General features: G+C 38.3%; 1 protein-coding gene across 3 annotated transcripts; it reads right to left on the reverse strand.

Moving 5' to 3' along the window:
- Positions 1 to 836: 836 nt before the first annotated feature.
- SAAL1 (serum amyloid A like 1) lies at positions 837 to 21535 on the reverse strand. Of its 3 annotated transcripts, XM_083348639.1 has the most exons (14): positions 21393 to 21482; positions 20453 to 20644; positions 19645 to 19809; positions 18174 to 18269; positions 15567 to 15650; positions 13468 to 13547; positions 10745 to 10804; positions 8421 to 8536; positions 6650 to 6833; positions 6249 to 6334; positions 5960 to 6148; positions 4285 to 4481; positions 2773 to 2865; positions 837 to 1475 (listed from the first exon to the last, which is right to left on the reverse strand). In XM_083348639.1, exons 3-14 carry the CDS (start codon positions 19768 to 19770, stop codon positions 1383 to 1385), a joined length of 1404 nt encoding a protein of 467 aa, XP_083204765.1. In that variant the 5' UTR covers positions 19771 to 19809; positions 20453 to 20644; positions 21393 to 21482; the 3' UTR covers positions 837 to 1382. The 3 variants fall into 3 exon arrangements, with proteins under 3 accessions (XP_083204765.1, XP_083204764.1, XP_083204766.1); XM_083348638.1 differs by lacking the exon at positions 20453 to 20644 and having other exon boundaries at positions 19645 to 19787; positions 21393 to 21535; XM_083348640.1 differs by lacking the exon at positions 20453 to 20644 and having other exon boundaries at positions 21393 to 21527.
- Between the last annotated feature and the right edge of the window lie 851 nt (positions 21536 to 22386).

A 22386-nucleotide genomic window follows, 5' to 3' on the forward strand; every position in this document is an offset into this window, starting at 1 on the left:
ACACAAGGCCCGGGGGCCAGATCTGGCCCGCGAAGTGGTTTCATGTGGCCCCCAAAGCCATCCTGGAAACATGGAGGGAACAGCCCCCACTGCCTTGGCCCTGGCCCAGAGACCCTCCTCCTGCCAGAGACCCTCAGATCTGTCCCACTCCTGCCCAGGCCCCCATAGGCCCCCTTGATGCAACGATGTAGAGCTGGCCATGCCCACCCAGTAGGCCATACACACTCTAGCCACCCCCACCCAGTAGGCCACCCCCACCCAGACCATACCCACCCGGCCCCCTGAGGGCAACCGCAATGCTGATGCGGCCCTCAATGAAATTGAGTTTGACACCCCTGTTTTAGACTCAAGCTCCACCATCTCTATTTCTCTCAGCCACTGTGAAAACTTTAGCACATTCCCATTTGAATTTCTCATTATTTTTCAGACTGGAGTACAACTCACTTGTCTGCTGAAGACTACAATGAGTGACCCAATTCCTGTGGCTTGTCTTCAATATATACATGATAGAACATCCACCTTTCTGCAAAGTTACGAGTGTAGGAAAGCCAGGAATAAATGGGCTAAACGGGACCACTGGTCTCTCTTAAAATACATGGGATGTCTAGTTTCCCTCAAAATAAGGAAACCCCTTATTAAAAACATGTTATTTTCTCTGGCAGAAACCATACGTGGTAAGGTTTAGTCAGAGCAAATTAAAATTCCTTATTCTTGTCTAGAAAATTTACATCTTTTATGTTACTATTATTATTTATCACGCTACACACACACAAACACAAAAACTGAAAGAGAGAGAGAGAGAGAGAGAAACTAGAAGACCTGTGACACTTCTTAAGTATAGTTGAATTATAGTTTATTTCATTTAACAAAAATAATGCACAAGCAGGACATCTGTCACATAGGTCAGAATACTTCTTTATTACTTACAAAACTCTCCAATTTTGGATGTTACTATAACTAGGCTTCATCTTGGTACAACTTTTTGAATCTTCTTTTTTAATTCTATAAGATAAACCACCCAAACCAAGCCAATTCTCTATAAAAAACAAACCTTAACTAATTTTATCATTAATATGGGAAAAGGAGCACCTTTGTCAGACTTAGATGAAGCCTTGTTAATTTTTAGCTGAAAAGTACAACCTCAATAGCTACTAACATATAAAATTATGTTGCATTTTGTCACCACCTACAGCGCTTTAAAAATGCAGAGCTGCAGATGCTAAGTCTTCCGGGGACTTGTTTTTTCAGACCACTTGTTATCACACCCATTTTAAAAGGATTTTCATATAGGTTTCAATTTGCTTGGAATTCTTTACCCATTGCTTTCTTCAAAGAGAAACAAAATTATACACAGTCTCCTGCAGCAAAACGGACACGTGCCCCTATGCCTGGAGTTTCAAACTTGGGAAGCTTTTGCTCAAGTTGTTGGCAAGAGTCTGATCTGCTCCATGCAGCACTTCAAGAAAACTCTCCACCTGGAAAAAAAGAAAAGCATATTTTGTCATATACTATATCGCAAGTTGAATAAGGTAAAACATGCGAATTGATAAGCAGGATGAACTTATTTTGCCAACCACCTTGACCAGGATGTAGATCGTTTCCAAATTTCATGGTGACTCTTCACTGGTTTACAGGTCCATCAAATAATAATTTCTACAGTTACATACATAAACGCCTTCAAAGCTTTCTAGGTTTTGAACTTCCCAAATATCCAGTCAATATCACTTCTGTGACAATGGAAAAACTTCCTTCCTAACCTATTCACTGCTGCTCTTTTACATATATTAAATGTGTGGGGAAAAGCATTGTGTAAAGCGTTTCTTGGTTGAGAAAACAAAACAAACAGGGTTATAATACAGGAAGCCTCTTGTCTTATGACCACAAGTGAGCCCAAAATTTACGGGTTGCTAAGCGAGACAATTAAGTGAATTTGGCCCCATTTTACAATCTTTCCTGCCACAGTTGTTAAGCATATCACTGCAATTGTTAAATTAGTAACATGGTTGTTAAGTGAATCTGGCTTCTTGGTTGATTTTGCTTATCAGAAGGTTGCAAAAGATAATCACATGACCTTGAGACACGGCAACCATCATAAATACGAGCCGGTTGCCAAGTATCTGAATTTTGATCACACGACCTGTGGGGATGCTGCAATGGTTGTAAAGTGTGAAAAATGGTCATGAGTCACTTTTTTTCAATGACATTGCAACTATGAAGGGTCACTAAACAAACCGTTGTAAGTCGAAGACCTGTATTTATTTCACCAAATTTATAACCCCTTTTCTGAAGAACTAGAGGAAGTGTACAACAAAGAACAAAATTACCACACCAACGTGACAATAAAAATCCCCTAATCTGAATGCCTAGGATCCAAATTCAAAACATACAAAGCTTTGAAGGCTGTGCATCACTGTAGAAATTTTACTAGAATTTACCTGTGAGGTAATTTGAGCAGAAAGGACTACAACAGCCCCAAATCACCTGCTCCCATGGCTGAGGGTGGAGTCAAATATGGGTTTTCCCAGGGCCAGCCCAACACCTTAACAATTTTTACGGTACAGTATACAGGTTGTATAATTTAAAGCTGGGAGGGGAAGGGGAAAAGGAAAGAGAAGAGAGCCATTTTTTTTATTCTATCAATGAAATTTTATCAGCCATGTTTTTGAACATAAATCTTTTTTTCCCCGATGAAACCACATATATATTTCTCCTTGACAATATTTAAGAATCATCTCAAACATAGCTTTTGCTTACTTCGTAAGTCATACATACCGAAGATGAATAAAATGGAAGGAGATTCTGAAATGCATAAGAGCATTTCTGTTCATTTATATGACCTTGCTTGAGCCCCTCCAATATGTTTTCCTAAAAATACCAGCAAAGAGTTAAATGCTGTTTGAATAAAGAATTTTTAATAAACCTTATTAAGGTTGGTAACTCAACAGTGAAAGACAAATATAAACAGTATGTTCCAATAAAAAAGGTTAGTCGTGGCAACCCAGTGATCAAAGAAAACATTTTAATATTAATAACAATTCTGGAGATGAAGACTACTAAATGTTAAATATTAAATACTTAAGTATGCAATATCCCACTGTGTTTCATGTGCATAAATCAACCTTTGAATCAGCTTGGCTATAGAAAAGGTGTTAAAAATGTAATACCCCACAACTGCCTGAAGAGTCCTGTATAGGGTATTTGTATACAACAGCTGAGAAATGAGCACTTAAAACGAAAGGATGGATACATATGTTACCTCCATCAAACTAAATCAATGTATTTCATTAAAAAAAATACTCATCCCACAGAGGACTGACACTGTCTGTCTACGGTAAGAATTTTCCAGTGAGATTCTTGCACAAGTTATAAAATGCAAGCCAGCCAGTTTTCCATCGTTTTTAACATGGTGAAAGTGTTCTACACTTCTCATGTGTATATGCTCATATGCATAAAAATATAGGTCCCGTTCCTTTCCATCCTAGAAGAAAATTCCAAAATTAATAAGACAATATATGCTTCAAAAACTATTCGGAAGAACTTCAGAAGATGTAACAGTGCAAATACAGCTCTATTATAAACAGCCAGGCCTTTTTTTAAGCATCTGTATGATGCTTATTTGGGGGGGAGTAAGCTGCTTTAATAAATAACATATATTTTTATATTTTCTAGCAGGTTTATAGCTAGAAAGTGGGAGACCATGATTCAAGTCCTGTTTTAGCCATGAAAGCCAGGCCCAAGAAATAAAAAGCCAGGATACACTTCAAAAGCACTACGAGTTTATTCCATGCTACTTATATACAAGAATCTCATCTACTACCAGTGAAGCCAAATTGGTGGTAGATACCTGTCAATGTACTTCAAGGAAACTGGACTTAGGTCTCTTACAGGGTCCAAACTGATGATGTGTTTGACACCGCCGCCCCTCAGCTAAGCCTAATCATCTCCTACATCTGGGAGACTTTGGGCCAGTTACTCTGTCTCTTGTTGTGGGGAATAGGAGGAGGAAGATATGTCGGCTATGTTTATTGCCTTTATTTGTAACAATAATAAAGGCAGGATATAAACAAACAAATAAATACATTAAAGATACAATTCCTTTAATGCATACGTGGATACTTGTAATTCCCACGTATTCCAAAACATCCCTCTGAATAATTTCTGAAGCATGAACAACCCTAAAAATAAATTCTTCCATCTCAAAATTATAGATATTATTACACTAGTGATAAAACATGGGCTGAAACCATCCCTTAATTTTCAAGTTTATATGATTTTTGTTTTAACCTCTGATAATGCCTGGAGCATATGGGAGAGTAAGTCACAACAGATGTTCTTCAAGACCATTAAATGGAAATCTTCATCAGCTATTTCCAATTTCTCATACTCTTTAGTTTGGGATTTCTTCAAGCTGTCTACAGATCTCTTCTCACATTCATCCATATTTTGTAACACTCTAATCACGCTGTCAATCAGAGCCAGATCTGAAATGCAAATAAATAAATAAAATTCTGAATAAAAGTATTTTGGGACAAAGAAGAATTCTTGTAGTGAAGTACATTTTAAAATAGGTAGACTTTGGAGTCTTTGAGAAGAGACAAAAGATAAATAAAGAGCAGCTCTTTCTTCACAAATTAACCTAATAACTGTCATTATAGATCAAATGAAAATATTTTCCATAAATATTTATATACAGAACAGTCCATTTAAAAAGAAAAATATTAGAGGAAATGCACAGATGTCTTATAATATTGTATATTTAAAAGGACAATGTCAATTTGTTAGAATGTAATCATTTCAGTCAAAAATCTATGGCTTAGACAAATTGGAATAAATAGCCATAGATAACATTTATCATAAAACCTCTAAAAACAAATTCAAGATGAAGAAAATTTATACTATTATGACTTCAAATTGAATTTAGGAAAATTAACAATAACTTCAATTTATGTACAAATGACAATAAATAAAATATTATGAAACTATTTTTCTTTTAGTTTTTGAAAGAGCAAGAGAGAAATTTTAGATATTGGGAAATAAAAATGGGGCCCTTTTATGTCATTCTTTCCTCTTTTGAAAAATAGATGTCTTTTAGAGCAGGGGTCGCCAACCCCTGTCAGTGAACCGACACCAGTCCACAGCATGCCAGCAACTGGGCCATGCAAACAAGCGAAGCCCCATCCGTGGGATGCAGGCGACATCCAAAACCACGCCTCTTTCAGTCTGTGGAAAAACCTTTCTCCATGGAACCGGTCCATGGTGCCCAAAAGATTGGGGGCCACCGCTTTAGAGACATTTCTTTCACCAAACTTACTCAGGTACACAGTGGGCTATGTCTCTAGTTCATTAATCAATTTTATAGATGTGGAAGTTGCTAGTTTCATTAAGGCAGATCACAATCCATTGACTGCCTAGAGGAAGTTCCACACCAGTGAGAGTGGAGGCTGAATGGCCTATTATATTTGCAATTCAGGTAAACTGAAGTGCCAACATGAATTAGAGATTCTTACAAATAAATTTATTGCTGGAGATTTCATAATCAACAGTGTGGGATTGTAGTAAAGCATTCATGAGAGAACAAAGCAGCATATTGATGAATGAACTGAAGCATTTATAATCAAGATATAAACAGAATCCAGTCTTGGATTTAGAACAAAGTGATTCAAAATCAACTGGACAGAAAGAAAATGAATTTTATTTACAAGATGATTTTTTTTTTGCAAAACATCAGAAATATTAGGGAATTAATACCATTAAAAAAGGAAGAACTCAAGCTATGGCAAATTTACCACTTGTAAATAGCAATAGCAATGGTTCACATATAAATTTATTTGAACGTATTCCTGCAAATTTTTCATCACCCAAACTCCACTCTGATCTATGCTATCCTTCAAATACTCCATTTTGAAATTCTGTGATTGTTTTCCCCACAATTTTGACTTTTGTAATATATAACACTTACTCTTTCCCATCTTAACATAGTCCTGATCTGTCTGTGAAGGGAAAATGGCCGACAGCACAGATAAAATAGAAGCCAACAGGGTCTTCTGTTCTTGAACAATAATTGGTGGATCATCTGGCTGGCAGAGTTCATTGCAAAAGAGATTATAGAGCAAGCTCCAGGTTTCCTTTCCTCTATCAGAAGATTTGACTGAAAGATGAGGGGGAAAATTAGGTCAATCTCTGAAAAAAATTGTTTATTAAAGGACTCTCTACAAACAATTTGTTATTAAACGCTTCAGAAAACATACCAATTGTTTCAATGCCGTCCTCCACTGTAGTGAGCAGCTGTAGAATATGCATATAAACCTCAAGTCCTTCGGAATTTTTATCTGAGCTGCAGGTAAAGCATTATGAATTTTAATTAGAATTATTCATTAAGAAAGATTTGTGTGCCTCTGTATTTATATGACAAAACTCAGAGTTGAAGGAGGACATATTGTTGGGGGGGAAAAAGCAAATATTTATTGAAATGTTGCTACCCCATTCAGTGATATCCAAGAGAGTTAAACTCCAACATTTCCATTTTAAAATTGACATGATTTGGTGTTCTTTTGCTACAAAAGGTGGGTAAAATGAACCTGAACATTTGTCCAATATGAAAAACATGCCTTATATTTCTATGCTTGTATGCACACTGATAGATGCTTACCAAACTTGTTTTGCAGCTTCAAGCAGACAAGATAGAATTTTAAAATCAGGAACATCATCTGGAGAATCATCGGTGGGCTGTTCCACTGATGGACAAGAACCTTTTTTAATCCAATTTAACATTAATTCTACATCCAAATCAAACAACTTATCAACCACTTCGCCAACTTTCACCAGCAAGTCCACTGAAAAAAATTAAAGTACAGTTAAATTAAGACCACATAAAATACAAAGCAACATTCAGAAAATAAAACATTTTAGTTTGCTCTAGTAGTATACTGCTATATAGTATACATACTATACTATATTACTAGCTAATAGTAATTAATTTGGATGTATGCTGCTTTGAGAATCTTTACCTAATATTGGTAAATCAAATATAATTTTATTTTCAGCTAAATAAATACAAAATAACCAGAAAAGTAACATATACACACACCCCAGAAATGTTTGTTGTATATTTTTTTCCTTTCCTTTTTCTTAACTTTTATACTTCTTTTTTCAATTCACTCTGCAGGTGTGATACAATAAAGCATAGCGTTAAGAATTAGGATGTGGATTTCCAAACAGCAGTTTAATGTTATGCTATAATATAACAGCAGCGCTTTGGATTTCAAGACCAAAATGTGCTTTGGAGTATGAAAGGGCATGCATGTACCACCTGTCTACAACTTTTTTAAATTGGAAATGTTATACAATGTTAACATTTATTTATTATTATTTATTATTATTATTATTTATTATTATTATTAATTATTATTATTAATGTTAACATTAATGTTAGCTTCTGCCAACCTAGCAGTTCGAAAGCACGTAAAAAAAATGCAAGTAGAAAAATAGGGACCACTACGGTGGGAAGGTAACAGCATTCCGTGCGCCTTTGGCGTCTAGTCATGCCGACCACATGACCACGGAGACGTCCTCGGACAAGCGCTGGCTCTTCGACTTTGAAACGGAGATGAGCACCGGCCCCTCTTGTTGGAAATGACTAGTATGCATGTGCGGGGGAACCTTTACCTTTACCTTTTATACAATGTTATACTTTCATATCTTGCACTCTTCCCCTTTTAGCCTATGTTTACCTTTGAAAATATATTTAGAAGAATTCAGAAAATCAGTGCTACATATGACATCTACAGCTGAAGGTTGTTTTACCCAAGACCTGGATTGCTAGAGACTCAAGAAAGATGTTTCTATGGTTCCTTCCACCTAATGAGAAGGAAGGACTCACTGGAGAAGAGCCTAATGCTGGGAAAGGTTGAGGGCAAGAGAAGAAGGGGACGACAGAGAATGAGGTGGCTGGATGGAGTCACTGAAGCAGTAGGCGTGAGCCTAAAGGGACTCCAGAAGGTGGTAGAGGACAGGAAGGCCTGGAGGAACGTTGTCCATGGGATCGTGATGGGTCGGACACGACTTCGCAACTAACAACATTGTTCCTTCAGTTTGTAAACATAAGTGCCAACAGTACTTTATGAAGGTCTAACCACATTCCTATTTTATATTCATGTAATATAGTATGCTATGGACAACCCAAAGATTTTATAACCATAGGAAAATAAGGCACCGAAAGCTACTCCACTGATTCACATGGTTTTGCTGTATTGTGGATTCTTTATTTCTTAATAGAAATGCTTTGAGCAAAGTTTTCCCTACAAGTAATTTAAAAATATTTGATTCCCATAAACAAAGAACATTAGAAGTTGTGCATTTTTCCTTACTTTAAAAAAATGCTCTTTGATGCAATAAAATACATTATTCATGTATCAGCTTACCATTTGTAGAACTAGACATGATAAAGCAGAAACAGTTATAGACAAACGGACTTTGTCTGATTCTCTCCACCCAAATATTAGCCACCCCAGATTGACAGAGGCAAGTCAACAGTAACCTAAAATACAAATGGAAATGTAACAATATGAGATTTTTTTTTGAAAAGCCCAAATGTATATATCAGTCCTATAAGCATTTAAAGGTGAGCTCATTAAACCTATTTCTAAGTTGACTTCTATAGGACTGCACTCTTTAAGTTTTTATCAAGGCATATGTTGATTAGAAAAGGGACGCGGTGGCTCAGTGCGTTAAGACGCTGAGCTTGTCGATCAGAAGGTCGGCAGTTTGGCAGGTCGAATACCGAGTGCCGCATAACAGAGTGAGCGCCTGTTACTCATCCCAGCTTCTGCCAACCTAGCAGTTCGAAAGCACGTAAAAAATGCAAGTAGAAAAATAGGGACCACTACGGTGGGAAGGTAACAGCGTTCAGCATTTGGCGTCTAGTCATGCCGGCCACATGATCACAGAGACGTCCTCGGACAAGCGCTGGCTCTTCGGCTTTGAAACGGAGATGAGCACCGGCCCCTAGAGTCGGAAACGACTAGCACGCGTGTGCGGGGGAACCTTTACCTTTATGTTGATTAGATATACAATTAAAATTAAATAAATGATGTGTGAAATCCTATAGGGCATTGCAGACCAGAGCAACTAGACATAAGGACAGTTTTTTCCCTGTGCCCTCGCTCTGCTTAACAACTAATTCCTACAACACTGTCAAAATGTTTAGTAAAGCTGTATTACTATGATACTCATCTTTCTTATTACCTATCCTTATCTTCTTATGACTATAATTTTGCTGCTTGTATCTTACAATTTATAGTTTTTTTGAAACCCTAGTATGATTTATGTTGTTTGCTTAGCTAGTACTCTATGACTATCACACTAAGTCTTACATCTTATGATTTATGATGAAGAGTTGTATTTCATGATTTATGATGAATGTATTTTCATGTTATGTATGATCATGATTATCACTATTACTTGTATGTACACTGAGAGCTTGTGCACCGGAAACAAATTCCTGTGTGTCCAACCACACTTGGCCAAAAGAATTCTAAATGTTCTAAATTCTAAAAGGGAGATCAACTAGATTCCTTATTTTAGCCTTTTTGCTAGCCAGAATATGCAGGTATCCATGACAATTCCCAGGGTTTGGAAAGATTAGAAGCATCCTATTGTCCCTGTTATCAGAATAATAATTCTAATCCTATATATTGTCCAAAAAAGATAAGGAGCAAAAATAGCCACTTAAGGAGGTCCTCTAGAAAAGGAAGATCAACCTATGACGAATGGAATATATAAGCCAGTATATATTGCTCATCATCTTTATAGTTTTAAAGAACTGGTCCTCCTTTTGGCCTCCACTTATTTGGACTGTCAGCTTAATCAGTTTTAAAACTGATATGAGCAGCTTTTGGAGACAATAGTTGTAAGAAAAGAAGATAAAAATGCACTAAGTAAACATTCTAGTACTTTATTTTACTGACTTTAGAACATTAATGGTAATGATAGTGGTTCCCCCACACATGCATGCTAGTCGTTTCCGACTCTAGGGGCCGGTGCTCATCTCCGTTTCAAAGCCGAAGAGCCAGCGCTTGTCCGAGGACGTCTCCGTGGTCATGTGGCCGGCATGACTAGACGCCAAAGGCGCAAGGAACGCTGTTACCTTCCCACCGTAGTGGTCCCTATTTTTCTACTTGCATTTTTACGTGCTTTTGAACTGCTAGGTTGGCAGAAGCTGGGACGAGTAACAGGCACTCACTCTGTTACACAGCACTCGGGATTCGACCTGCCAAACTGCCGACCACCTGATTGACAAGCTCAGCGTCCTAACCCACTGAGCCACCACGTCCCTTTTAGAACATTAGAGCATTAGAAAATGGCCTCATTTACACCTGGCTCGTTTATAATTATAATCAAGCAATAATTCCATCAGTGATTTATCTTTACAAGCAAAACAGGCATGCCTGGCTTCTGATCTGGGAAAAAATTGAATGAATTAAACAGAAATCTTGCTTTGTATACAACAAATATACAGAGAGTTGACCAGAACAGAGAAATGCATTTCACTGCAAGAGAAGCTACAAGCATTTAGCATTTACAAACTACAAACATACAAGCCACAGGTTTGTGTACAGTATACACAAACATCATGACTATTTCCAGGTAAATCAGAATTCTATCATTCTAGCTTACCATTGTATCTTATGCTAAATGTAATTTAATCACTCAGAAACAAACCAAAAGACAAAAAAGCCATGCTTACCTGCTTGTTTCAAGCAAAGTTGGGGAATCAGAATCACATAAACGATGAAGCACTATTTGTCTGGAGAAATTAAATATCGGTTAAGCAGCATACAAAATGAGACAAACATTAGTTTCTATGTCTTTACTCAGACATCTGTCAATGTTTCCTGAGCCTTTTCATCCTTACTATTTAGAGTTGCCAAAATAAAGTTGCCAGTATCGGAGAATGTTTTACAATAGGTCAGGCATGTCAAACTGCCGGCCCACAGGCCAGATACATCACAACGAAACCGCGCCCACCCCATTGCCGGCAATGGGGAAAAAGTTGTGATACATCGTGCAACGTCACATGACATTGCGAGTTTGACATGCCTGCTATAGGTAGTCCTCTCTTAGCGACTGTTCAAAGTTATGACAGACCCTCCCCCCAAAAGCTATTTATGACTCAGTTCCAGAATTAACATGCACACAACCCAAAGTTACATAAATATATTTTTGACACTTGGCAACTAGCTCACTTCTACGGCCAGTTGCAGAATTCCACATGACTGTGATTTGTGACACTTTTTGCCAGTTTCCAGTCTTTGGGGCAGGTTTACGGGGGGGGGGGGAATTCCAAAGGAATACAGGGATTCACTTAATGACTTCCACAAAATAGTCATAAAATCAAGCAAGGTCATGTGCATACCTTGGGTTACAACTGTCATGACTAAAATTCTTTGTTCCATTACAGTCATAAGTGGAAGATTTCCCATACAGACTACCGAAGACAGATTTTTTTCAAGTCTAGTTCCAATGTGCACATACCGCCTTTTTGTTTAATCTATAGAAGAATGCTTAAAACTGTTCTTTTTAAATAGGTCTTTGAAAGTTAATGCCAACAGGTGTTTTCAGACTATCACTTTTTATTTATTATTGCTCATGCTGAGTGAGATGCATCTGATGCTGTAGGGCAGGGGTACCCCCAGGCTACATCCCACTTCTGGGCTCCAGCTGGTTGGAAAGAGGGTCACACAAACAGCGGGTAAGCACACGCGTGCAGTCCTACTTGTGTTCACACCCGCCACTTGCACATGTGGAGCTGCGCCCGCTTGTGTACACGCCTGCCACTCACACAGAACCATCATCTCTCCCCCCCCGCACTGGGCAACCAAGCTGGAAAGGTTGGGGACGGCTGCTGCAGGACACTACTTTTTATTCCTGGTTTGATGGCATTGATTAGAGGAGCATACATATTTCATTAATACATACTTGATTTATTGAATAATTCAGAGAGAATGATCTACCACATCAGTCCAAGTACCTGGTTCTACACAAATATGCTTGCAACATTTCTAATAAAACCTGTAACAAAGTCATTCAGGAGGAAACAGTAAGATTTATTCCTTCTACTAATTAATAATTCAACAGCAATCACACTGTCCTGTTTTCCATAACATAAGAGATGTTATATAAGACACTGAAACAGAAATACAGGTAGATCTCATTTAGAATAGAATAGAATAGAATAGAATAGAATAGAATAGAATAGAATAGAATAGAATAGAATAGAATAGAATAGAATAGAATAGAATAGAATAGAATAGAATAAGATAAGATTCTTTATTGGCCAAGTATGATTGGACACACAAGGAATTTGTCTCCAGTGCATAAGCTCACAGTGTACATATAAACAGCAAGTAGTAAGTCATAGGTCATAATCATAGTTTAGTGACAATTGGGACTGGCAATTTGGCCATTAAGCAAAACGGGTGCTAATTGAAATCATGACTGAGCTTATGATCTTACTTCAGTTTTCCTTTTACTTACAGACCTGTGAAGGTCATAAATGTGAGGATTGTCATAGTTACTTTTTCATCACTGTCATATGCACAATGGTTGCTAAACGAGGCAGTTGCTAAATATGGACTACCAGTATGGCTATATTTTCTGCCAGAATAACACCATGAGAGAGGGTATAAGAGCACATCTATGAACAAGCACAGCATAATTTGGTACCAAGTCATTAAAGAACCAACACGGAGCCAACAATTCAATTTACAGCAGCAGTGTTTTTGCTGACACAAGGATGAATGAGTTAAACTAGCAGTGGGAAAATGGCTAGGAGATAACAGATTTAACATCCGGTTGCCTTCTATCACCAGCAATGAGTTTTGGAAGAGCAATCCTTGGCATCCATACTATATAGCTCTTTTGAAATAAAAAAAGCAATTTGATTACATGCTTGCAATAGGAGGCTTTATCTTTTAAAAGAGGAATCGAATATTTTATCTGGGCATCTCCAAGGTTTAGCCTATCCTTAGTAAGATTCTATTCACACTACATTAAGACTCTGCTACTGCAGTTCTTACAGCTGAAAGGATAAAGAAAGAATTAATGGAAGTGAGAAAAGAGATAGGGTGGGGGGAGGAACATGAAAGTTAAAACAACTGGATGAATTAGACGGCAATAAAGATATAGATCCAGCTAATGTAGCAGGCAAAAAAAAATCTTGTCCTTGATAATGTTTGCTAATACATATGTATAAAGTCATTTTTTTCCCAATATTCTTTTTTATTCTTACTTTTGGACTTGACCCTGTTTCCTGTATTTTCCTCCTTGAGAAACATTACTAACCTTCCTAACATTAGCATCAAGTATATTTCTTCTTTCATTCGATTAAAAATCAGTGGGTGCTAAATGGTGTTTTAGTAGGAAAAGGAACTAAAACTGGAGTCTGAAAATCATGAAACAAAAACTTACCCCAGGTTCTCATCTCTACTAATAGATATGCATATATCTCGGCAGCAGGCCATATTTCCCAGAATACCTACACAGATTTCCTGCAATACAAAATATATTAAGTTAACATAAAGTTATGTATACACTAAGGTAAACATTATCAAGGAAATATATGCTTAGGTGTGTTTTCAATATATGCAGAATCAATTGAAACAGAAATCTAATTCTCTACGCTCTCATTTTTTTTCCCTCAGCAAACAGCCAGATACTTTAATAAGGTTTAATAACATATTTATTACGCAATAGATTTCTCGTACTGATTGCCTTTGCACAATATGACATTTTGGGGTGTATATATTGACATTTTCTACAAGCTGCATTATCTTATAGGGGAAAAGCAGGGGAGGAAGTGCTGCATATATTGCCTTGAGCTCCTAAAGGAAAGGTGCAATAAATCTAACAAATCAATTAATCACTTGGTAACAGTGTGAGATGGTTCCACCTCTGTTTAAACTCTCCCAAAGTTTACATTTTTATTATATGACAAAGAGGGAGGGGACAAGCATAGAACAAGCTGGCTTGATAACATCAAATCTGATGCTAAGTTGAACACACAATTGAAAGAAGCTGTGTTGGACAGGGTATTATGGACAGCACTTGCCTATAAAGTCACCAAGAGTTAGAGACAACTAAATGGTTAAAAACAACAATAATTTTGGAAGTCATATCCAGCTTAATCAAAACCTTAGTTATGCCAAGTCATGGCCAATCAGGATAGGTCAGTTAACATTTCTTAAATACATGCACAGAAGTCAAGGACTGCCTGTACACAGTTCTGTGATTCTATTTGGACAAAACTCAGCAGCACTTTTTCCTGCGGCTGCTGATAAAAACAGGATCGCCAACAGGATCGCCAACATCCGATAACGGATATGGCACAAGAAGAAAAAAAAAATAACTGTACTGTTTCTCAAGATTAGTAACATTAAGATCTGTGAATGTCCCAGAGTTCTCATGCTGTTGCTAAGTCCGCAGATCTTAAAGCTGCTGACGTTGCAAAGTACTGCTATCACCAATGATATCTGAGGGAACACCTGCTGCCAGCATCAAGCTCCCTTCGTCCAGTGCGCTCCCACAGGGAGGGTCTCCTCAGGGTGCCGCCGGTTAAAGATTGCCAGCAGGTAACACCCAGGGATAGGGCCTTCTCAGTGGGTGCGCCTGCCCTCTGGAACCAGCTGCCCGCGGAGCTTAGGACTGCCCCCGACCTCCGTTCATTCCGCCGGGACCTGAAGACCTGGCTCTTCGAGCTCTCTGGCCCAGGCTGAGAATTATTTTTAATTTTAATTTTAACTGGGTTTTTTTATTTTTTCTCAGGGTTTTATTTAATCTTTTTAAATTTGTTTTAACGTTTGTATTGACTTTCTTTTAAATGCCCTGTAAACCGCCCTGAGTCCTTCGGGAAAGGGCGGTATATAAATCTAAATAAATAAATAAATAATAAATAAATGATAAAATAGTTAGAAAACCATAGAGGTATATGGATGAAGAACAAGATGCTAACAACTCAGAAATATTTAGTCAATTGTTTACAGATAGTCCTCAACTTACAACAGTTTGCTTAGTGACCATTCAAAGTTGCAACAGCCCTTTTCAGCAGCTTATGACAGAGTTAGTTTCAGTGGCTTATGACAAGTTTTTCTCCTGTCGGCTGCGGCATCCCCATCGTCACGCAATCAAAATTCAGGCGCTTGGCAACTGGTTCATATTTATGAACGTTGCTGTGTCCCAGGGTCGTGTGACGACCTCCTGCGTCCTTTTCACAAGCCAAATTCGTTTAACAACTGTACTACTAACTTAACAACTACAGTGATTCCCTTAACAACTGTGGCCAGAAAGGTCATAAAGTGGCACAAAACTCACTTAACAACTATTTCGCTCAGTAACACAAAGTTTGGGCTCAACTGTAGTTGTAAGTCCAGGATTACTTGTATTTAATGGCTTTCTCCTACTTTTTTAACATTGTATTTTTATTTGCTGTTTGTGCTTTTATTCAACTGCTTAATTTTATGGTCCAAAACTCAACACATAAGTAATAAACAAAGATTCATAATAGAACTTACAGTAAGTCGAGGACACTTGGACTTTGCAAGAAAAACCATAAATATGTCAGGGGCTTTAAACTCTTGTAAAAATAAAGCAACATCCTGAAAGCAAGAAATTTTGATTATTGATGTACAGTGAAACAAAGCTGATTGGTGAGGAATAGCATAATTTTTAAAAAATCAGTTTGGAGTTACATATACTGCAAAACTTTTCTGCTAGCACCATTGCAAGTAATTTTTTTACTTAAAGTTTGAACTTATATTGATGTTACCTCCTCTGAATGGTACTTGGCAACACAGGATCTTAAGACAGTAATATGGATGATATTACATACATTCTTTCTCTCATTTATTCAGAAAACCAGTTGATTATATACCAGGGATAGGCAACCTTGGCTCTTTTATGACTCGCGGACTTCAACTCCCAGAATTCCTGAGCCAGCCACGCTGAGAGGAAAGGGAGAGGTTTCCAAGCTGAGCCGTGCTGGCTCAGGAACTCTGGGAGTTGAAGTCCACGAGTCATAAAAGAGCCAAGGTTGCCTATCCCTGGCCTAGGCCTAGGCCGCTTTATGACTCGTGGACTTCAACTCCCAGAATTCCTGAGCCAGCCACGCTGGGGGGAAAGGGAGAGGTTTCCAAGCTGAGCCGTGCTGGCTCAGGAATTCTGGGAGTTGAAGTCCACAAGTCATAAAAGAGCCAAGGTTGCCTACCCCTGTTATATACAGATGATCAAAATATTAGTTAACAGTTAGTACAAGACAGGTTATTTCTTTTGGAAGAAGTATATCAACAAAACTCTTCAGTGCTTAATTTAAGATATGGTATGGAGAACACAAGAGAAAATAAGATCAATGTGAGGAACTTTACATAGATTTTAATAAACATAATCTATGCCAAAGTTTCTACTGCTACTCCATATAACAATAAATCTGGGTAGAAAATTATGTATAAGTGTTTATAGGGGTCAGGATGAAGAAGCAATAAATATACAACTAAAAATACCACTCACTTTTAATAATTACATTTTAAAGTGTATATCACAGAGATTCTTAATTATTCAACTTGGACAAGTAAAATGAGTAACAAAGCACAGAAAAAGATTTGACCATGTTCCACCTCTGTCTATACAAACCTGATCAGGTATAAAAGAAAAATGAGATCCATATTTTGAGAATCTCTGTCTCTTACAAGCAAAAATTTGCTTAAAGTGGTACAAAAAAAAGTACAGCAACCCAGATACAGAAATGCCAGATAAATAGGTGGGTTTCCGAGGGACCCAAACTGAGATGGATAATGCCAAGCATGAAAATACAAGAAGAAATTTTACTTCATTGACCACAGCCAAAGATCATGTAGATTCTTAGAAGGTAAAACATGTTCAGCTGAAATGGCATAAGAAAACTGATTCTTCTTCACAAATTTTATTACAAATATATTACAAGAATGGAAAATTAGAAGAACTTACCGCTGAAAACTATACTGGAGATTGACAAATTGAGATCCACAGAGGGTAACATTTTCTTAACCAAATAAAAAGACTTTTAAAGTTGTTTTTGAAAGTTAAAAATGGAATATGAAATATCTTATGTAAGATGGAGATAACGTCATCTTGCATGCTAGGTGAATTTGCTGTTGACAGTGATAAAGTGAAAACAGGCAGTATGCTAGATACATAAAAAATCTAATACCAGGAAGATAGTGACAAACATAGGCAAAATCATGATGAAAAAAGATATTTCAGAACAGTGAAAGCTATGGCCTGTTTGGTTCTAAGGCAGGGGTCCCCAGCCCACGATCCGTGGACTGGTACCAGGCCATGGCGTGCCAGCAACTGATCCGCACAAACAAGCAAAGCCCCATCCATGGGATGCAGGCAGCACACAAAACTTGCCCTCTCCGGTCCATGGAAAAACCTCTCTCCACGTAACTGGTCCCTGGTGCCCAAAAGGTTGGGGACCTCTGTTCTAAGGGAAGGTATATAAAAGCTGGAAATAACATAACAAAAAACAAACAGAAAATATATGTTTTGAAACGAAAGTATGGAGGCAGTTACAAAGAGAAACAAGTAAAGGCAGATTAGAAACCACAAGCTCATAGAGTTTTGGCATATGAAAGAAGGAGGAAACAGCCTACAAAAAATTATTGTACCTGAAAAGTTTGAGAGATACAGAAGAATGGCAAGAGATTAAGAAAATAGACCCTGTCAAGGATCTTACAAGATTGTTCTTGGAAGAATTACTAGTTATTAGTAATTAAAAACAGGCCAAGACAGTGACTATTTGTATATGTAGAAACTGAAGCCAATTTGAAGATACCTGACTAATTCTAAAAAGTAATTCTATATATTTCCAACTGAAACTTTTCTGAGGTTTTCCTCAGATATAGTTAGATAGATAGACAGACACATATATGTAGATGTATAGATGTATATAAAAATAAAGATGTTTTTGCTTGAAAAAGATACCCCCTTCTGCGAAAAAAATATCTTTCAGAAATCTTTAATTTATGACTATCAGCCTATCACAATATTCCCATGGTTTTAATAGTATCTACTTAACACTATATATGCTCAATTGTATTCCCAAATGATTTTAATATCCTAAAGAAGTTAGTTTTAACTAATACCTTATCCATTGACATGTCCCATACTTTGCAAATATCATTCTCCATCTCTTCATCTAGTTCCATTTGTTCTTCTTCATTGTTCAGTTTTGAAGTTTCCTTTTAAGAGTTAACAAAGTTGTAAAGTAAATAAAAGTAAATAAATACACACACACACACACACACACACACACACAAACATATGAAAAATTACAAAGCAACTTTGAAAAACCTACCAGTAGACTTAGGTAGTTATTGTAACAATTATTGTTAGCTACCTAAAGCATAACAAATATATTTATGCTGCAATTATACTACTGTAGCAGTTATGGGAATGTTATTCATTGCAACCAGAGTCCACCTACGTTATTAAAAGATAAGACTTTTTAATTCCAATGTGATATTTTGCCATTTTACATTTTATAGATTTTACATATCAAGCTACTGATGTAGCTATGTATGCATCTAGGAGTGTGATGGTTCACGTGGTTACGATGCTGGGATGGCGGTTAGCAAGCCAATGTTCAAGACCTGAGTGCTGCCGTAGGGCAATGTTGAGCTCCCGTCTTTAGCTCCTGCTGGGGATATGAAAGGAGCCCCCGGCTGGGGGTCCCACAGCAAATAGTGAGGTCACCAGCTCATCCTTTCAACCTAGAAGTGCCTCGGTGTTTCTGACATGTCTGCAGGCAAGCTATTGGCCAATGATGATAATCACATGATATTTATCACCTTTACGATGACAGATTATCTTTCATGGTCCTGTGCCATACAATTAATCTAATTGAGGATTACAAATAACCAAGATATGCTGACACTTTGTTAATGTGTACTTAGCTTACATATTCTGCTACTCTGTCCCTCTTTGTTCAAAGCTAGGAACTGTTTAAATTAAGAATTTATCTGGAAAGTCCCAAACTCTACCATATCTTTGGAGTGTTGACATTCACTCTTGATCAGGGTGGAAATGTTTGAAATTTACATGTACGTTAACATTAGTGCCATGATAGGAAATCACCCAATAGTTCAACATATCTACACCAGCATTACAGTAATTGCATACAATGGTTGTCTTTTATCTATGGCATCTGTATTTTGTTAATACAATGAATTAGTTTAGAATCTGCCCTGTGGGTTTTTCTTTGTTCTGATACATCTTGAATTAATCACAGAATAACTGAATATTTTAGTAATTATTTAACTCCCATTCAGTTTCTCCCATTACAAAATTGTTCATGTTTTTGACTGACCTTGTTCAAATTTGAGCAGAAGGCCCTTGGTTATCATTTTTAACACTCTGATTAATATAAAATTACATCTTCTAAATCTGCAAGCTTGAGTGATAATTTAAGCTATTTCCCAATTAGCCATTAAACACCTGTTCCCAAGAAACTGACTCTGATGTATAACCTGCCTTATGCTGGCCACACTTCTATGAAAAGATTTGTTTCTCATTCAGCATACAACAAGTACACACAAAGAAGATAATACAGAGCACCTCAATTAATTTTTCAAGCACACCAATCAGCCAGTGTTTACTGTAAACTGTATTTCCAATGGAATCTCCAGCAGACACTTCTTCTTCCTCTGAATCACTTGAGGGGGGTGAAGGATTTCTGTCCATATTTGTGCAATGCTATCCTATTAATAGATTGAAAGGTTCCTAAAAAAAGAGTAGAAAACCAAGAGTTCAAAAATTTTATTTTGGAAAGAAAACTGCCTTAAGGATAAGCCCAAAAAGTCCACAGCAGTAAGATTCCTGCACTGAAGAGATCTATGGTACCACCCAATTTAAAACAATTTGATGCTTTGCAAAAACTTGTCACTTGTCTCTCTGTTCATTCCTGCAGAAATACCTTGCAAAACTTGCCTGCCAAATAGAAAAAAAATCCACAATAATCTCCTAGATTTAAAAATAAATATATCCAGAACTAATTGTTGAGAAGCCTGTTAAAACTCACATGCCTCATACAGTAGCTTTTCAGAACAATGCACTCACACTGCATCTAAGAACTCATTAAAAAACCAGCTGAAGATGTATAATGTCTATTGACTTGTTAAGATAGGAGGAAATATGCTGAGATGTTTTCTGTAACTGGAAGTTCAAACCTATTCATACGTGTCCCGTTGAATTTTAATTCCTGAAATTGTTTTCTAAGTAGTTTCCAGTTTCCAAGCAAAAAATTAGGGCTGTTCAATACAACTAATTATAGGTAGTCCTTGACATATGACCGTAAATGAGCCCAAAATTTGTTAAGTGAGACATTTGTTAAGTGAATTATGCCCCATTTTATGACCTTTCTTACCAGTTCTTAAGTGATTCACCTCAGTAGATGTTAATTAACCCAGTTGTTAAGTGAATCTGGCTTCCCCATTGATTTTGCTTGTCAAAAGGTTGCAAAAGGTGATCACATGACCTCGGCACACAGCAATGGTCATAAGTATGAGTCAGTTGCCAAGCATCTGAATTTTGATCATATGATCATGGCATGGGGATGCTATAAAGATCGTATGTGCAAAAAAAAAAAACCCTGTCATCAGTCACTTTTTTCAGGGCCGTTGTAACTTTGAACAGTCAACTAAATGAACTGTTGTAAGTCAAGGGCTACCTGTACAAAAGTAAAACCAGAAAAGGAAAACAGAGGAATTCTGTGCGGAGGGAAAGACAAATCTTTTTTTTTTTTGTTTTGTTTTGAACTTCTGGGGCGAATTAAAAGCCCCAGCGTTTCCCTAGAAACGAAAACAAATGGGGAGCGAGCTCTTCATCGAGTTAAAGGTTGGCCTCGCCCTCGCCCTCAGGAAAGCCCCATTCACAGAAACCAATTGCCCCCCGGCCACGAGACCCGGAGAACCTGCTTGCTTCTCCCGCCGCTCGCGCCAAATCCCAGCGCCGAAACACGGCTTCCCCGTTTCTGCCTTAACCCCTGCAGTTTCGCCTTCCCGCCGGTCCGCTGGCCGATACCGATTGGCCCGAGTTTTGTTTTCCACCTAGATCAGGGGTAGGCAACCTCGGCTCTTTTATGACTCATGGACTTCAACTCCCAGAATTCCTGAGCCAGCCATGGCTGGCTCAGGAATTCTGGGAGTTGAAGTCCATGAGTCATAAAAGAGCCGAGGTTGCCTACCCCTAGACCTAGATGACTTCCCCTCCTTCCAGCTTCCCCTCTGTTCCCGCTTCCCCTCGGCGGTGAACCAACCCATCAACAGCGGCGCCGAGCCTGGGCTGCTCGGGCGGGGGCGACCAACCTGGCTACCTCCCGCAGTCGGAGAGGACGCGGGGTCGAACCTGGAAGCCTCTTCTCTGGCAGGGAGGGGGCTCTTCCTCTTGCAGTGCCCAGAAATGGTAGCGTCCCCGTCTCGGAGAAGACGCGTCATCCTTACACGCATCAGTCCTTTGGCTCTGACGCGGCGCGGAAGTGGCCCGCCCTCCGTCCCTCCCCGCGGACATTAGCGCCCTCCGCCGGCTTCTCGGCGCAGCTTCTTCCTCAGGGTTGGTGTGGCGGTGCGAGCGAAACAAGGGAGACGCGCCGAGATTGCCGGAGGACGGGTGGGAGGTCGAACGAATCGCACGTTTGGCCCGTTCAAATCTCGTGTCTTGGTTCGTGATGGCGCCCGGCCGACCTTGACTGCCTTCAAAAGGTATGCGAGGTTGCTTGGCCCCGTTAATATCTGGATGGGGGGGGAAATCATCTGGAACAATTTTTTAAAAAAATTCCTCCCAGGAAAAAAGGCAAGTGGTAAGCCGTAAAGCTGCCAAGGAAAACTATATGGTGGCAAGCACCTGGAATCTAGGTCAATTCGAAGGTTTTTTACTTTTGTACTTGGGTTGTTTTTTTTTACATCAAATAAAGTAGGAAAAGCCTGTTGACTGTGGCTTTTAAAATTCTTCTCAACTCCCTTAGCTGTAACTACTCTGGGTTCAGGTGATCAGGAAAGGTAAGAAAGGAGGACTTCGAATGGAGGAGCTGGTAACATTGTTGAGCCTCTTATTCAACTATCTTTCCTCTCGGGATTTGGTGGGTGATTTTTCTTTCTCTGCATCCCTAGATTTAGCCCGTTTTCAAACTTGGTCCTTTCCCTTCCCCCCTGCTTGTGAGAACAATTGAAACACAACTCTTGGAAGATGTTTCTGCCTTTATTGCATACCCAAGAATCACTTATTGGGATTTTTTTTAAAAAAAAAACCCATTCCAGACTAACACAACAACAAACAATTTCAATACATTTTCCAAGAAACCAA

Source organism: Vipera ursinii, assembly GCF_947247035.1.
Source record: "Vipera ursinii genome assembly, chromosome: 1".
In the NCBI taxonomy this organism is placed as follows: Eukaryota; Metazoa; Chordata; class Lepidosauria; order Squamata; family Viperidae; genus Vipera; species Vipera ursinii.

What these genes read in the sequence shown, in the direction of transcription:
- SAAL1 (XM_083348638.1), bottom strand. Translation starts at nt 19,770, where the DNA reads ATGGACAGAAATCCTTCACCCCCCTCAAGTGATTCAGAGGAAGAAGAA. An exon ending in CTATGTTAAGATGGGAAAGA is followed by an intron (nt 4,482 to 5,959) that starts GTAAGTGTTATA and finishes TTTGCATTTCAG; the next exon opens with ATCTGGCTCTGATTGACAGC. An exon ending in TTCCATTTTATTCATCTTCG is followed by an intron (nt 1,476 to 2,772) that starts GTATGTATGACT and finishes CTTTTTTTCCAG; the next exon opens with GTGGAGAGTTTTCTTGAAGT.